An 18,054-nucleotide genomic window follows, 5' to 3' on the forward strand; every position below is an offset into this window, starting at 1 on the left:
GGTGATGCTTTTTCTGCAGCAAAGTGGCCAGGTGAGAGTCCATGACCTGGATGGATTCATCAGTTTTGACTTCTTTGGCGGCCTCATTCGCTGTCATTTTTAATTCATTTAAGAGGGCTTCGTATGATAGTTCTGTATTGCCCTCCTGCTCCCGTATTTTACAGAACTGGTCCCAGTCTCTGATTTTGAATTTTCTTGGCGCTTTCGCCTCGTTCTCAACGGTGATTTCCAGGATGCAGTGTTCGCTACCTAGGTCTTCAGCGAGGTTATCCCAGGTAGCTCTGACGTTCTTGGTGAAGGTTAAGTCCGACATTGTGTCCCGCTGTACTGAATTACCTCTTCTTGAAGGGAGGGCAAGGTTGTTTATCAGCTGCAGGTCCAGCGCATTTGCGCTTTCTGCTAACTTGGTGCCTTTGCCTTCGCTTTTTAAGTATTTCTATTCGGTGCTCCTGGCATTAAAATTGCCCATTACTATAAGCGGATTGTAACCCACCATTTTTACCGCCGAGGTAAGCAGTCTGTTGAAATCTCTTTTGTTATCTGATGGAGGACTGTAAACATTGAGCAGAAAGATGCTTCTTTTAACAGCCCTGTGTGGTAACATTTTCACCAGGACCGTTTCCAGGCCTTTTTTTTTGTATAAGGGCGTCCGTTTCGGTGAACATTATATGTCCTTCCCGATGAAAGTAGCCACTCCTCGCGTCTTGTTATACTTGAGGTGCAGGGTCGGGGCCTGGCTACCCTGTACCCCTGAATGTGGAGAGAGCAGTTTTGCTCTCTCCACATTCCTGTAGCAATATTATAGCGGCTTCTTTTTACAGGCTAGCAATAGTTGTGTTAGTGGTGCTTAGCGTTTCTGAAGTGAGTTCAGTTTCGGAAGTTACAGTTCGACTGCCAGATCTTAATCTCGTTACGGTCAGCGGCCATTTTGGCTCGGTAGCTTGTGTGCGTCGCGGCTCGTTATTTCCGCGAGATTGCGTGCTTTGACTGGTCGGACTTTAGCTCTAGAAGTTATGCTCGGCACGCTTGTCGTAACCGCTGGTTTTTCCACGCTTAGGTTCGGAGGAGCACCTGCCACAGGTGGGTTGGCTGCCATCTTCTCCAGGCTCGCGAAGCTCTGGTCAGCTTTGTCAGTGTAAGTCTTAAAGGTTTCCATAAACTTGGCAAGCGTGTTCGCCAACGTATCGATTTTGTCGTTGAGCTTAGTTGTCGCAGACTCGGCATTTGGCAGTGGGGCTTATTTATTGCTCGAGACCATCTCGATCTCCTCCATCGTGTTGCTGTCCCTGTCTACGGCTTTGCGCTTGTGTGTGTTGTGGATCGTTTGTTGCGAGCGTGTTGTTGGTAGTGCCGGTGAGCTCGACAGGTTAATTCCGTGGCAGCTCTATGTTCTAGCTATTGAGGCCCGGAGCTCTTCAAGCTCCTTCTTGAGGGCCCTGTTTTCTTGTTCAAGCGCTAGAATACGAAGATCGGGAGCATGCTCTGGCTGTGCCTTAACTTTGGGCTGGCTACTTGTTCTTCGTGAGGCACCTGCAACCCTGCTGGCCCAGGAGCCATTGTTCGGCTTCTACTGCTGCTGCGTGGCTGTTGGTCTCGTTCTCGATCGGGATCCGGAGCACTCCCGAGATGACAGGTGGTTGTCGGATCCCGACAGGATCGAGGGGCGCCCTCCGAAACGAGAACGGCTTCTGGATCAAAGGTGCCTCCTGGATTGGGAACGCCCTCTGGATCGGAATCTCCCCATGGATTAAGAACGGTGAGGGACGCTCGAGGCGTTCTCCCGTCCCGGCACCTGGTTGTGGCAGGGTTCCTTGAACGTGACAGATGTTGGTGTGTCTTAACGTTGTTGTGCTTGCCACTCTTGCTTTCTGCGTCTTCTTCTCCTTGTCACTATGTATGGAATGTGGAAGTGTCTTTTGCATTCGCGATCTCCGGTGGGGTGATTGCCATCGCAAAGCTTGCATTTTGGCTCGCAGTGATGCACGCCGTCTTCTTGTAGCGTTTCACCGCAGTTGTGACATTTCTTGCTTGTTGCGTTTGTGCACCGGCAAATATTGTTGCGATGGCCGACTCCTCCACACGTTCTACAAACATCGACTTGTCACTTGTAGAGCGAGCAGGGAACCATGGCTGTTCTACACATCACTGTGCTCGGAACGCGCAACCCGTCAAAGAGGATTGCGACGCCTTGGTTTTTTTTTAATGCATCTTGCCTCGATGGCAGTGGGATTTCGGTCGAGCACAATCAGGCGTTTGAGCGTTGCGTCGTCAAGGGAGAGGTCAACGTTCTTGATGACGCTCTTGCATGTATTATCAGGCGTGGCCACGTATGCGGCTACTTCGAATGAGCCTTGGTTTGTTTGCAGTTTCTGCACGTTCACGTATAATGTAGCATTATTTTGGTGCGGCGTAGAATTAAGCATGATGTTTTGCATATTGTTGGGGCAGATCGTGTCCTCTTGTGCTTGTTCGTATGTGGTCTGGGCTGCCATGGTGACGGCTCTCGCCAGCAGAACACGGTCGACTCTGGCTACGCCCAATCCTCCTCTGGGTCTCATAATTACCCTGATCTGGTCCTTGGGTAGGCGGGGTAGCCTGGAAGTGGATACCACACGGTGTAGTGCCGATTGACTTTTTTTGAAGCCCCTGGGGTGCTTCGGTTGGTTGTTGTGCTCGACCGTTCCAGCGGCCAGCTCCTCGTTCGGCGGAGTCATCTGTCTTCGGCGTCCCATGGCGGTGGCCCATCCTGGTGCGTCGAAGATCTCCGCACTTCCTTCCATTCCCTCCACAGTTATGGTGGAAGGCATTTTCAGTGCCTGGTTGTCAGCTGCGACATACGGAGGTTGATCCAGTAGCTGCCGCGTCTGGCCGAGCCCTTGGCTACGTGTAACGGCCGTACTCCTCACGAACCCTAGGTGTGGTTAGGGTTTGCGGGCACACTCGCCGCGTCGCAACTATAAAGTCCAAAAATATGTCTAAGAGTTCACTCACCGCCAAAAATGGCGTCTCCACTGAAACCGCAGTGCTTATTGTTTGAATAAACACAAAGCCAAGTGATCTTGGATCAAAGAAACGACCGAAAACATTTAGAAAAGCGGAAGCCGGCGTTTTCACGTCCACGCTCCTCGACGCCACCTAGCGATTCCCAGTAGAATTTGAGGTTCTAATTTTTGAAGAGTACTGTAGAATGTATAGTCGGCATTTAATAAAATAAGACCCATTCAAACAACAGTGTGCTCGTTGCTGACACCATATATGTAATGACGATAAGTGTCTAATAACCTGCATTGACACTAGTTTGAATAGTGCATAGGGTGAAAAAAAGAAAAGCAGGACATAAAAGCCCGGGAATACACGCACCATCTAGTGCTACCTTACAAATGAAAGTTACACGCGTGAAAAAAAAATCTACATAAATGGGGGTGCAGTGTGCGTGTTATAAAGAGGTAGAAAAAGCCAGACAACGACCTGTTTACAGTCGATTAATACAGTCAAATCACTTGTCTTGTAACAACCGCGAAGCTTAACTTGCACAAAGTGTGGTGTTATATGTGACATGATATGCTTCCGCAAGTTCTCAATTTGTCTGATTAGGTTGATGGCACAAAATGTTGTGGTTTCGAAGACTGAATCACATTTGCATAATTGACATATAGCGGAGCGAGATAAGATGACTACAATAAATGAATTCCGATGCTTGCTGGTGCGCGTGTTAACACATCGACCAGCGTAGCCGATGTGGTCGAAAAAAGAGAGAGAAAGAGAGAGATATTTGTGTTTACCTGTGACACAACAACTGACAAAACAACTGACATGACTGTGATCGAATTTTTCTTGGGTTCCAGCAGACTAGTAATACTAATATCTCGCATTTCAATGTCTCGAATCATAGGTGAGGGCTCTGGACAATATGATGTTCTTTAACGTGCACCGACTCGCATAGTACATGAGCCTCTACCATATCGCCTCCAGTGAAATACGACTGCCATGGCAGGAATCAAACCCGCGACCTTCTGGTCAGAGCTCAGCACCGTTGCCACTGTTGCGCTGCAGTATACCTCACTACTGACCCTGATGATCTTTTTTGCACACGGGAACAAATACGACTAATCTCATTTGAGGTGGCAAGCTATCTCAACCATCCACCACCCCCCAATTCATTATTCACGGGTGAAGTACGCTGATATTTATATTTCTTTGCCATGTGAACCAAATTTCGCAAACCGATCCAACAATATTCAGGATGTCGGCCTTTTTAAGGTGATCGATTTGCAGCTGCAAAATACTAATCATCTCATGTGAGCAAGTTTTTTTTCCGATGCCATGAATAGCATGACATCAAAGTTCCTCATGTAACAATATTTGAATATTGCACCGATGCAACATTAAAACACCGCTTTCGGTGAACCTACAGTGAAACTTTAAAGCATGTACCAAGAAACGGCAAATTATCAGAGCAAAGAGTCCCACAAATAAATTGTAGTCCCCTTCCTTTTTGTACAAATGCATTTACTATGTGCTCACTTCTTTGTAAAGCACGTTACTTGTGAAATAAAGTAATAATCTCTGTACTTGAATACTACGAAACCTCGCTGCAGTTTGGCTACACCAAATTACGGACAATTATTTATTTGTACATTTTAGTGACAAGTATTCATTGAATAATTATGAATTCAATGTTCCAGGTGTAATTGCTCCCGATGGCAGGTTTTGACTGCATGTATCGGCACGTCAACATTTATTCGCATGCCATTTAACTGCTACATCCTGCATACGTCCGCTTGGTTATATCGACACTGACTGCATCATTCCTTTCGTGTTTTATGCGTAGATATGCATGAAGGTGTGTTCAGACATGTATAGTATTTTGGACGGAATAATAATGGGGTATGCCTTTCATTGTTTTTTTTCGTATGCTACTCTCACAGCGCCAACCAGCAGCGGGCGACGGAAAACAGCCAGCGTGCTTGGCCGGTTTAGACGTACACTCTTCTCCCATAGTGCTATGCGCGCCCGCGGGGGGGGCTCTGGAATTGCTGGAAAATGGTCTATTGTAGCATTCGAGGACGGAATCAAGACAGTGTTGTCTAGTATTGCGACTCCAGGTCCCGCGGGTCTCGATTTGGTAGCGGGTCCCCGTCTTAGGTACCATCGTCAAACAAGTCAGATGAGCCGCTCGTAAGAATGACCACAATTTATTTACATGATTAGTAACTGAGCATATTAAAGGAGGTAATCAAGTGATCACGAGAAGTCAAGAACTCTACACGAGAACTGTTGAACTGTAAAACCTAAAATATACAAAAGTCTTCCGCTTATATAGCGCCACGTTGCCAACCCTGGGCGTATTGTCCGCGGCTTCAGCCAATACGGCGCTCGATTGTCTAGGTGCCCCAACCACGAAGGCGTGGAAAGACACCACACAATGCACGTGGAGATGTCACAGTCTATACGATGTTCAAATATGGTCACAAACGCACTGCACCAACGTTTCGCTAATGTCACAAGATTTCCCGCACTTCCCATGATCTTAGATGACCTTGATTTCCAAGAACTCTTCTGGCAGTTGGGTGAGGTTCGAAAACCTGGCTCCTGGTACACGTGCCAAACTTGCCTGACTGCGTTAGGGTAGGACAATGTAGTGGTCTGCCAGCTTATTGTCAAAGCAGGCAACTCCATTCAGCCGATCCTATGGAGAAAGGATCAAGGGAGAGGCCTTTCTCCTGCAGTGGACGTAGTCAGGCTGATGATGGTGATGATGATGATGCTGATGAGGAAAGGGGAGAGGAGGAGTGGTCGACTAATCCCACGTCACCGAGGCGCTGAGGCCGGCTCCCAACAGGGCTGCAGCAGATAGTGCTCTTTTCTTTTCCACACATTAAATCCCTCGTTTGCTAGAAGCTGCGGCTTAGCAGCAAATTTTCAGGGCTCCACTTCTCCTCGCAAGCTGCAACCACAACCAGTTTTCTTTTAGCTTTCAGCCCAAACAGCAAATACCACGCTGGCTCCTATATTTCCAGAACCTCGGTGACCTCGAAAATGGCCCAGCTGCTTCCTCGTTTGCCTCAAAAGTCTTACATTGAGATCACAATGGCCTTTCTTGGTTCGTGCGCTTCGTTTGCGCGAACTAGTCCTGAACCTCTTGTTCACGTTTTGCTGACAGAAAATCAACCGGTCTCGACAGCACATCTTTGCTTAGAACGCGTTGAAATATTTTCGTCCAGTTCACAAAGGCCGAAAGACTTCAATAATGATGGTGGTCATAACAGTCTTTTGCGCAGGCGGGGTGAAGATCTCGATGAGCTGAGGTTTGCAGCCACAGTTCGGAGAGATCAGCGCTGACGTCTGGTCTGATGAAGACTCTCCTTGGTGAAGTAGTGACCACCTACTTCTTTTTGGCTCAACAGGCATCACATACGCACTTGAAAACACGAGCAATTCTGTCAGACCCCACCAGACAACTTTCCCTTTTTACGACTAATTAAAAGAAGTACGCTGGTTATTGAAAACTCATTTCATACATTAGAGTGAAACAGAATAACAACACTGGAAAAACACCTAACCTGAAACCTTGGATAGCAGTGTCTTCAGTTTATTCACCAAGAGTTCAACGAACTCTCAAAAGCAACAAAACAAAAAAAAACTAATGAATGGTCCTTGTCTAGGTCAAGAAAAAAATATTGCAGAACTCTCGAGAATGCTGTGTGCGTCAGGGACAGCGACTCAAACACTCAGTCTTGCCATGGAGTATCCCTCTTTTAAAACGTATGTCAAACGTATACTGTTGCAAAATGAAGTTTAACGCAGCAGGCGGCCATTCTTAGAGAAGAAAGGCAGTAGCTCCGAGAGAGGACAATGCTCCACCTCTATAAAACTCACTTGTTAATCTAGTAAGCCAGTTTTACAAGCTGCCTTCACTTGGCTTTTCCACTGCCTAAACAGGGCACTTGCAAAACATTACCGTTCTTCACGTCTCCAGTACGACATACCTAAAGAGACTCAAAATTGTTCACAACAGATTCCACTGCATCTTATAACTGTTTAAAATGTCGCTCCAACTTCGACTTTCGGTAACGTGTAACGCACTGCTTAAACTATCACACGATATTAGGCATTCTATCAAAACAAAAAAAAGATGGAAATAAACTTTGCGTAAGTCTTGTTCGGTTAATGTTACCTCATCATACCAGCCCCCCGGATAAAAAATGCGCTGGGGTTTTGTTTGTGCTTTAGCTCTATTTGCATCGCTAGAACGCTGTAACACTATATGATCACACGCACGCCTCTCTACCATCTAACATCTTCTAAACGCGAATTTGATTTTAAATGTACAACATTCCCCGTTTTGCCTGAATCCCTTTGAAACCAGTCTTTGTTTTCTGCTCAAACCTTAGTTGCGAAAGAATGCTTTACTTCAAAGGACCAAAACTGAAAGAATACTAAAAAATATTCCTTTAAAGAAACCCTGGGTCGCATTCTGCGAAAAACTTGCAGTTGACCTTTACGCTTTAAGTCTGGCACGTGGTGGTCGTGTTCTCTGCCGCTTTCGCGATCGCCAGAGGCTACAATGAGCGGGAGCTCCTAGCCCAACTTTGCTATCTCGCCTCATTCGTGATATTTGCCGGCTTTCTTCGTAACACCAAAGATTCCTGGCCTGTTTGGTTCCACCCTGAATTTTGGACCAGAAGCCTTTCTTTTGGGAACCTGTCGACATTGTTGTCGATGCAAACCTGTTCTTTTTGACTGCACCTTCCTTCTTGGGGACGCGCTTCCCTTCCTGCTACTTCTCTTTCGCCAATTTCGCCTGACTGTACGCCTCTAAGGACGTTTTATTGAATTGCCTGATGGCCAACCTTTCCGTTTTCGCGGCGAGTGCCATCTTCTTCCAGCTTTTGTGGTGCCGCACGTCACCGCTTTTTTCTTTTGCGGTACCACTTACGTACAACCTTCCTTTGGTTGTTACAAGTTTTCCTGGTTGCGTCATCAGCAATCTTATAGTTCAGGTGTGCCTGTGCACAACCCTTTCTGCAGCCTTCGCCCTTCGATTGCTCCGCTCCATGGCTCTGTTGGGCAAATTTATCTGCGCTACCCCCCACAAAACCAGACGCTGAGCCCTTCACGGATCTGAACTCTTGAAAATTCGCGTCTTTTTCGATTTCCGAGAAGTTTTTAGCGTCCGGCTGATCGTTTACGTGCCGCTGCGCGAGGCATATATCTAATACCACACAAGTTCTGTTCATGCTGCTAGGAGTTGACTTTTCCGCGAAACGATCCTCCAGCGAGCTTGTGCCTGTTTGTACACCTACGACAGCCTCGCATTGTGCCTTCTCATCCTCTGAGACATTTTCCACGCTATCTGTAGGAAATACTTTGAACAGCAGCTCGCCCTCACTCGCAGTACTGTCGGGTTTCAGTAGCGTTATGTCTTCGCTACATTTAGGACTACCTTCGTCGTCCTCTCTTTCAACGTCCGAAAGGTCATTTCCTTGCAGAGGCTCGAGCGTGGTCTCCAGCTCATCAATCTGTTCAATTATCCCACCAAGGCGACTGGAACCAGCCTCGGTCTCACACGGAACACCTTTTGAACTTTCTACAGTTTCCATAGCAGCCACCGTCCTGCTCTCTACATGCACTACCTTCGCACCGTCGGAAAGCCGCGTACCTTCCCTAGGTGCAATTTCACTAACAACGACCTGTTGCTGTTGTTGAAAGAAAAGAGGCTTCTGCCTCTTTTATTTCTTCTCTGCCGAGGGATCACTTTGCATGTTGCACTGATAGAGACGCGTACTTTTATCGGGCGGTATCTCGCAAACAGCGGCTTTCGCGGTGACTTCACACTCCATCCTAATCGCCACTTTATTGCACCTTTCGGGCTTCACACATACCCAACATATACACGGCCAAAACGCTTCTGATGCTGTGCCCGAACTTCACGTTTCCTCTTTTCAATGTGTTCGTATGATTCTCGCATTTTAGCCTCGTGTATACGTATCCTTTCGGCTTCTCTCTCGGCTTCTTCAGTCTGGGCTTCTGCCGCACTTCTCCAGGTTTCTGCCTCTTTTCTCCGGGCATCTGCCTCTTTTCTCCGGGCATCTGCCTCTTTTCTCTGTTGAATGCTCTCGACATAATCTGAGAGGTCCTCATCACTTGTCCCTGTCCAGACCATCCGCTCGATCAGCTCAGTTCTTTTTGGGGTTGAGGAGTCCAACACATCCAGTTTCAACTCCTCAGCGATCGATAGCAACACGGGTTTTCACAGGGTTTTCAGATTCATGACTGCTTCCGGTGCCGTTATCTGTTTCACAAATTATTGATGTTTTGCAACTAATTAACCCTGAGAACAACGACCGCCGTTGTTTTCTGCCTTACCTCAAGTTGCCTGTTAACTTAGTCTGCAAAAGCTTCCTCAAGCTCTTACACGGAATCTTGTTCTGTCACTGTTAACCTTGCCTTCACTCACAGACTATAGCTTAAACAAGCTATCTCACAATTATCTGCCTGACGCAAGTAATCTGTTAACCCAATGACTAAAACAGCCATGTCACCATCAACTTTGCTGTCACCCACAGACCATAGCCTACGCAACTATCTCACAATGATCTGCCTGACGCAAGTCATCTGTTAACCTGATGGCTAAAATAGCTCTGTCACTGTTACCCTTGCCGTCACCCACACAATATAGCCTAATCAAGCTATCTCACAATCTGTCTGACGCCAGTTACACAATGTCCAAAAAAAGCTATTCTCCCTTCCAGCACTTACTCTCACATTAGAAAATGCCTTGTAATGTTTAACAGAGAAAGTCGGCACTCACCTGACTAGCAGTCATGCCTGCAGCGTCGTGCATCTCCGCAATGCCTTTCGGTTGCCTCTCCCAGTTGATGACCTTGTGTCATCCCAGAAGTGCCATTCAGCTGCCTCTCAAATATATGAGCTCGGATCATCCGACCTTTGTCGTCCAATCGCCTCTCGAAGTCGATGGGTTCGTAGCATCTGACTGCTGTCGTCGAGTCGTTGCTACCTGGGTTGACGCCATCCCACCGCTGCCACCAGCTGTTGCGACCTGGGTTGACGATATCCCACCGCTGTCACCAGTTGTTGCGACCTGGGTTGACGCTATTCTACCGCTGCCATCCAGTTGTTGCGAATCCGGGTCCCGCGGATCTCGGTTTGGTAGCGGGTCCCGTCTTAGGTCTCATCGTCGAACAAGTCAGATGAGACGCTTGTAACAACGACAGTTTATTTACATGGTTAGTAACTGAGCATTTTAAAGGAGCTGATCAAGTGATCATGAGAAGTCAAGAACTGTACACAAGAACTGTTGAACTGTAGAACTCAAAATATACAGAAGTCTTCCGCTTATATAGCGCCACGTTGCCAACTCTGGGCGCATTGTCCGAGGCTTCAGCCAGTATGGCGCTCGATGTTCGAGGTGCTCCACCCACGAAGGCGGGAAAACGACACCACACAATGCACGTGGAGAAGGCGCAATCTACACGATGCCCGAATATTGTCACAAACGCACTGCACCGACGTTTCGCACACGTCACCAAGATTTCCAGCACGTCCAATGATCTTAGATGGCCTTGATTTCCAAGAAATCCTCTGGCAGTTGGATGAGTTTCGAAAAGCCGGCTGCCGGTACACGTGCCGAAACTTGCCTGACTGCGTTCGGGTAGGACAATGAAGTGGTTCACCAGCTTATCGTCAAAACATGCCGCTCCATTCAGCCGATCTTATGGAGAAAAGGGAAAGGAGGAGTCGTTGACTAATCCGTCGTCGTCGAGGCCCCGAGGCGGGCTTCCGCCTGGGCTGCAGCAGATTGTGTCCTTTTTCTTTTCCACACATTCATTTCCTCGTTGTTTGGTAGAAGCTGCAGCTTAGCTGCAAATTTCCGGGGCTCTGCTTCTCCTCACAAGATGCAGCCACAACCAGTTTGGTTTTATCTTTCAGCCCAAACTGCAAATACCACGCTGGTTCCGATCTTTCCAGATCCTCGGTGACCTCGAAAATGACCCAGCTGCCTGCTTGTTTGTCTCGAAGGTCTCGCATAGAGCTCACAATGGCCTTTTTGGTTCGTGCGTTTTCTTTGCGTGAATCGGTCCTGGACCTCTTTTTTTCGTTTTGCTGACAGGAAATCAACCCGTCTTGACGGCATATCTTTGTTGGAACGCGTCGAAATATTTTCGACCAGTTCGCAAAGGCTGAAATACTTAAATAGTCATGGCGGTCATAACACTAGGCACTGCCAAAATGAAGAGCTGGTAGTGTGATTTAGCACGTGTTCTCCAATGAATTGGGACATTGAACAACGCTCGCTACCTCTTCTGCTTTTCGACGCACTCGTCATTTGCCACCCTTCTGTAAAGTAAACAACTACGTCCAGTGCAGCACATAAGAATGTGACATACGCGTGCTTGAAGCCAGTAATGTCATCACGCTTATGGCTCAAGCACTAAACTGACCCTTTCTGTATTCACGTGCATTTATATTAGTAGAGCCTGACAAAAAAAAAGGCCTTCAGTGTGGTGAGACTGCCAATGCGGCACGAATCCGCCAGACAGACGCGTGCACTCTGCAGTATTTTAACAGGCATTGTGCCTCTTTTGCAAGATGAACTATGTAATCGATTAAAATGTATGTGCCATTGTGCTAACATTCTGTCATTGCGAACATTTGCATAAACGTATTGGTAATTATTCTTATATTTTCATACTTCCGTTTGTTTTTTGCGTAAAAATTTCTATCATCTTGCGTTACGTTGTGTTCAACCTATTCGAGAGATCCGGCTATCATAGTACCAGAGCAAATGAAGCCAAGTCTGACTGTTGGGAGCAAAGTTTGACTGTCTGGGACAAAGTCGTGCGAGTGCATTCCGACCACGGAGGCCACATTTTTGGTGGTGGCATAAATGCTCGAGGCCCCTGCACTTTGATTTAGGTGCACGCTTTTGAGCTCTATTCCATGGCATCTCTCATTATTGTATCGTTATTGATGGACGGTAAACCGATGAAATATTGAAGTTTCTGACCCGATTGATTGGTACATTGCCTCGTATCATCACGTCATAAGCGGCACTTCTGCTTTGAGTTAGCAGAGATGTCACTGGCCTATATAATTGAACGAAACGTTCGTTGATTGATTTTGTGGGGTTTAACGTCCCAAAACCACTATTTGATTATAAGAGACGCCGTAGTGGAGGGCTCCAGAAATTTTGACCACCTGGGGTTCTTCACCGTGCACCCAAATTTGAGTACACGGGCCTACAACATTTCCGCCTCCATCGGAAATGCAGCCGCCCCAGCCGGGATTTGATCCCGCGACCTGCGGGTCAGCAGCCGAGTACCTTAGCCACTAGACCACCGTGGTGCGGCGAACGAAACGTAAAATAAAAATCTTGCTTACCCATAATTTATTCCATTACCCTTGAAGACGCTAGCTGGTAAGTGTTATTATAGTTTGAATAAAGTAATACCAATTGGTTACGTTCTTGTAGCAAGCAGAACTCTATTTAAATTAGGAAGGTGTTAAACTGACGCTCTCAGTTTTAACCACAAAGGGCTTCTATATTAAACGAAACCTGCCAGAACTCTGTCCCCGGTTAGTCCGAGTTCACGTAGATAAGGTTGGCTACATTTTGAAGACGATATCTTTCTTGGGGACCTTCGACGCAAAAATGTTGGTCTGTCTGTCTGTACGTTTGTCTGTTTTCCCACTCTTAACGGCACCGGGTACTTGAAACGGCCGACTCCATGCGCAGCGCCCACCTATGCTGCTCAGGAGTTAGCGTTCATACTTGTACAATTGTCAATTAAAAATCAATTATTGCACATGTCTGCGGCACCATAAAAGCACGTATATATTCTGCATGTGTGACTTTTACTTCATGAGGCATGCATAAGTAATTTTAAGGACCATAGCGCTTATCACGCTGCACTGACCATGCAACGCATGCACGAAAAGGCGAGTGTTTCCAACACTTTGCTAAGACGAGACGGCGGTGGCACCTAAACGTCACCTTGCGTTCTACACCTTACCACATCTGAAACGGGCGCGCACACCCGTCTCAGAGCCATGCGCTTCGTTTTCCAAAAAAAAAACAACTGCGAGATGGCGCTCATGTCTCACGTGTTACGTGACTTGATGCGCTCGTTTGCCTCCGTTGCACGCTTTAGGCACGCAGCCCCTCTGGTATACCATTCACCGAGTTTCTTGCGCAGAAAATGAAATAAAGGTTTTGTTCACTCTTTCCACAAGCAAGACTATCGTCTTTCGACGACATTTGAGATTAACATGCAGATATGAGGCCAGTTCTTCTAGATGTATCTCCTTTCTCACTTCTTCGCAGCCCTGACACAGTACATTTTTGTGAAAAGAAGCCTGTAGACCAAAGGTGAAAGGTCGGTTCCTATGCAATTATTTATATTTTACGTTCGAAATTTGTTCTATGAGGTACATTCACACAAAGAACACACGGCATCTGCTTTTGACAAAACCAGAGCTTTTCAGGTCTGCCTCGTCTATAGGGCGCGCAACATTGGAATGCTTGAACAGCTAATGTCATGTCATTGGAGGTGAAGAAATTTGAGACTGCTAATGCTACTTCTGGTCATAATTTTTTGAGGCATTGTTAGGTATTGGGATTCATACAGAAAAGTCCGCCTAATGTTGCGTCAGCTTTGCGAAGCTGCAGCAAAAAATAAAATATCATAATCAACAATACCTTTTCTATCAGTTCGAAAACCCTAGTCAATTTGCGAACGCACAAATGAATAAAAACAGAACTGAATTATTGTTGATTGTTGTAAACAAGGCTGAATCTGTTTATAGAAAAAGTCGAAAGTGAGGTGATTGGTGTCCTAATTGAGTTACCAGCAGCAGCTGAATTTTATGCAACGGGAACGCTTTACTAAACTTCCACAACTTGCACACATGAATTTTCTTCTCTCCATCCTACAGTGGAAGACATGAACGGATTTCTTGCCAAATGCCTGCTGATGGGACTAGCTACTGGGACCGGTAAGAACGTTTGTGTAAATGGCTTCTCAAATAGACAAAAGTACACACCGATAAAATTGTATTATCATCTTTTTTTTCAGAAAACACTTTGTTAGAGTGCCACTCCGAGGCACTCATACTCTTGTTGAGTGGCATCGCCGTTGAAGTCGGTGGTGTAACTAACAGACATAAAGAGGTAGCCGAGCCTTGAAAAAATGCATGAAAGGAAAATACCCAGAATTGAAAGAGATATGAGCTTCTACCCTATGTGTGACAGTCGAGTACACTAGCACAGAGTGACGATGGGGCTCGAAACGTATTTGGAAAAATACCTTATACAGGCGTCAAAGGAATCGCGTTAACTCATTCAATAGAGAGTGGTAGAAGGGTAAAACAAAAATCATCACAGAATGGAAATTGCGCAACAAATGTAAGGCTTATTGCCTAATTCAGAGTGCTCAGCCATAATTTTCGATCCTTATTATCCACAGACGAGAGCAATAATATCTTACAGAACTGTGGCCAATACTTCGTGCATCTGGAGAAAGACAAAAAATGGCGTAGTGGGTGTTGTCCTACTGCGCAAAAAATTATGATTTTCGGTGTACTCGGTAGCCTTCGGAAAACTTAAACGTCAACCAAAGTTGGTTTTGCCCCAAAATGAAGTTGCACTAAGAATATACATTAGGCAGTATCCTAAATATCAATCAATGAGCCTTGAGGAGCGTCTTGAATAGAGCATGAACCATGTCACTAAATTGCAAATAAAGCGAGACTCAACTTTCCTGTAAGATGTGAACCGGAGGACGCCCAACGCTAGCTGCATTTTCTAAGCGACCATCTCATTGAGTAAAATTCGTAATGACTCAATTGCGAGAATTTGCGTTCGTTCCGTGGATATGACGCCTGTGTTTCGTAGTTTAAATATTAGCGTGATAAACACAAGGACGCAAAAAAAAATCAGTGTACGTTGTCACAATTGGAGTAGCATTCTTGACTTAAGTGAAGCATGGTGAAAGTGAAACAAAGCGATGTCATTTTTTTCTTAACCTTTCAGTTGCCCTGATCATTGGCCCTGACTATGCCGAAGCAGTAGCTCTGTCAACAGGAGGCTTTCTAGATGTTCTTGGAAAGTTATTCGGAAGAAATGCGGAAACATCGAAGAAGTGAATGTGTGCCTTCGGATACCACGTGACCGTATTACGGTTAATAAAGTAGCCGGTCAAAATTCAATAAATGATTCGAAACAGAACCTTTGGGTAGACTTATTAAGTGACGCGAAATGGTGGGCACAAACTTGCACTTGTTTTGAGAAGTGTTTCTATTTCTTCTACGTTTTCTACTTTCGTTCTTGTCCAGATGTTTTGATTTCACTAACCACTTTAAGCTTACAATCTATCGTGCTGCATTTCACTCGCAGATACAATATTGTGATTTGAATTGGGGACAACATTGAAAGCTAACTTTAACAGACTAATTTTACTACAAAAATGGTCGTGATGCATATATTGCCGGCACATGCTTCGTGTGACCACTACTTTTGAACATCGGCTATTGCTTTCCTTCATATAAACGAAAACAATTGGCGTGCTCCGCATAGCAGAACACCCAAAAGTGGAGCCACGTTCGGTTGCCAGCGGTGCTTCGCAGTGTCACGTCTTAACCTGTGTCAATAATTTGAAGAACGATGGCTCTGAAAGAAAGTTTACCGGTTTTCCGCCGCCGTAATTGCACTTGAGAATTCGGTGGGAACACTAGATTGTTGTATGCCGCATGAACCTAGGCATCCCACGGGCATATTTTTGGAGGGCGTATGCTGTGGCTAGTTCACTGTGAATGTCCTTTCCACGCTAGGTAAAAGATTTTTTCGCACTGCTGAACGAACGAATCGGACCATCGTCAACGTTATCAAGAGTCTGCAGTCTACAAGTTTTTGGCGGAAAGTGATTGACAGATGCAGCAAGTACGCTGCTCCTATTTTTCCATCGAATTGCAGTTCAAAAGCAATCACAGTAAAAAAGAAGTTGCACATGCCAGGCAAAATGTCTCGCGGACCATAACAATTCTAATATTTTTTCACCCTGTACTGCCGTTGCCTTTAGCATTGTGCGTGCAAATAAAGCCGCGCCATGCCGATCTATTACATTACGTGACAGCTGAAACATCACGCTTGAATGTGGCACGTTGCAAAATTATTTAATGACTCATGCAGCCCAAGCAACATACAAAAAGGGAGCTGAACTCCTGAACAAAACTTCATGGAATTACCATACATTACTGAGCGAACACATCCACTCAGTGATACACGTGTTTAAATTGTGCGCATCGCAAGGAGCTAAGTAAAACTGTTCAGACGTAAATGTCATCGTTTTATCAACGAATAAAGTTCATTTGATTGATTTGTGGGGTTCAACGTCCTAAAACCAAGATACGATTATGAGAGACGTCGTATTAGAGTGCTCCGGAAATTTCGACCACCTGGGGTTCTTTAACGTGCACCCAAATCTGAGCACACGGGCCTACGACATTTCCGCCTCCATCGGAAATGCAGCCGCCACAGCCGGGATTTGATCCCGCGATCTACAGGTCAGCAGTTGAGTACCTTAGCCACGAGACCACCGTGGCGGGGCAACGAATAATGTTTTCAAACATTCATGGTGACGGCCTATGCTTCGAGCTTGACGCTGACCCACTGCACGAATCGCCATTCCGAAACACTGCCGCGCGCCTGTCTTACGTCACCTAGAATACATGTTTGATTCCGTAAGTGGAAATGATTGCTCAAAGTTTGATTCCCTCAAAAAATTAAGCCCTGTTAACTTCCTAGAAGCCTACCCGTGCTATTAAACTTGTCGTCGTCGCGCACACGCTTGCATACAACACATGCATAGCAAACTGAGAGACGATGATTCGTAGCAGGCCAGTTGGAACTGAAGGGACCGAAAGTCACCACTCATGGCGCTGGCGGCGACTTTATGCAGTTGACTGCTGCGCCATCCGTAGGTGCCCCACGCTTCCCAGTGGGGTAAGTGTTATGACGACCACTGCAAATATGACACGGAGAACAAGAAAGTACGCCACACAAGCGCTCTCTAACAACTGAAAGTTGAATGGATAAAAACGTGGCATATATTAACCGGAAGGAAGGCATTAACGCACCTTATCCACCCACAGGACGCGGAATCGATTCGAGCCTGCGGCGGCTGCATTTCCAATGGAAGTGGAAAGGTTGTAGGCCCGTGTGCTCAGATTCGGGTGTACGTTAATGAAGACTAGGTGGTCAGAATTTCTGCAGGCCTTCTCTACGGCGTCTGTCGTAATCATATCGTGGTTTTGGGACGTCAAACCCTACATATCTATCATCAAATCCAAAACAGACTTTATCTACAAAGTTCAATCATGTAATCACGTATTCTGCAGATTACGGGTCTTCAAAATGTGTTCCCTGGAGTCTAAGGGTTCCGCAGTCCCCTCTTTGGGCTTCCGCAAGCTACTGACAAATTTTCTCTGGTTCCGCACTCGCCCACTAAACTCCTTTAGAGGACGATTGATATAGGGAACCACCATTTCGTGCCCGAGCGTCAATAAGCACATCTAAGAGCATAACAGAAACGCGCGATCTGCACAATAAAACCCGCCAGCATCTTGTAGCCAACCAGACTCCGGAAATGGGATCTCGGGTGCCTTGTAGTACCACCATGTGCATTTCTGCTTTAGATTACGTGTCACTGGCGTAAGCAGAAAGTCTGAAGCGCTTTAAAAAGGGGTTGCACTTCAAGTTGACTGCATAACACCCTAAAAAAAGTTGACCGTAGAGGGAGGGGGTGCCCGGGCACATAATGTAGCTCAGCAGAGTTTCCTGGCACCAACATGCTTGAGAACACTCAACCTGGACATAAAACCTCAGAATTGGCGAGACCTATCGGAGACTGAATAACACACTTGTCTTTCAAACGCTTCTGTGAATCCATGCTTCCGGTGGTCCTTGTGTCTCATTACTCAATTTGTGTTGTTTAGCTCAGCTTCGCAATCACCGCCAGTGGAGGAACGATGCGT

General features: G+C 46.2%; 1 protein-coding gene across 1 annotated transcript; it reads left to right on the forward strand.

The window, feature by feature from the left end:
* Window positions 1-1,611: 1,611 nt before the first annotated feature.
* LOC119160878 (uncharacterized) lies at window positions 1,612-15,250 on the forward strand. Its single transcript, XM_037413147.1, has 3 exons — window positions 1,612-1,756; window positions 13,960-14,019; window positions 15,056-15,250. The coding sequence occupies exons 1-3, from the start codon at window positions 1,627-1,629 to the stop codon at window positions 15,166-15,168; spliced, it is 303 nt and encodes a 100-aa protein (XP_037269044.1). The 5' UTR covers window positions 1,612-1,626; the 3' UTR covers window positions 15,169-15,250.
* The last annotated feature ends 2,804 nt before the right edge of the window (window positions 15,251-18,054 follow it).

The sequence above is a fragment of the Rhipicephalus microplus genome, chromosome X, assembly GCF_043290135.1.
Source record: "Rhipicephalus microplus isolate Deutch F79 chromosome X, USDA_Rmic, whole genome shotgun sequence".
Lineage (NCBI taxonomy): Eukaryota > Metazoa > Arthropoda > Arachnida > Ixodida > Ixodidae > Rhipicephalus > Rhipicephalus microplus.

What these genes read in the sequence shown, in the direction of transcription:
- LOC119160878 (XM_037413147.1), top strand. Translation starts at nt 1,627, where the DNA reads ATGACAGGTGGTTGTCGGATCCCGACAGGATCGAGGGGCGCCCTCCGA. An exon ending in CTCCCCATGGATTAAGAACG is followed by an intron (nt 1,757 to 13,959) that starts GTGAGGGACGCT and finishes TCCATCCTACAG; the next exon opens with TGGAAGACATGAACGGATTT. An exon ending in GGGACTAGCTACTGGGACCG is followed by an intron (nt 14,020 to 15,055) that starts GTAAGAACGTTT and finishes TTAACCTTTCAG; the next exon opens with TTGCCCTGATCATTGGCCCT.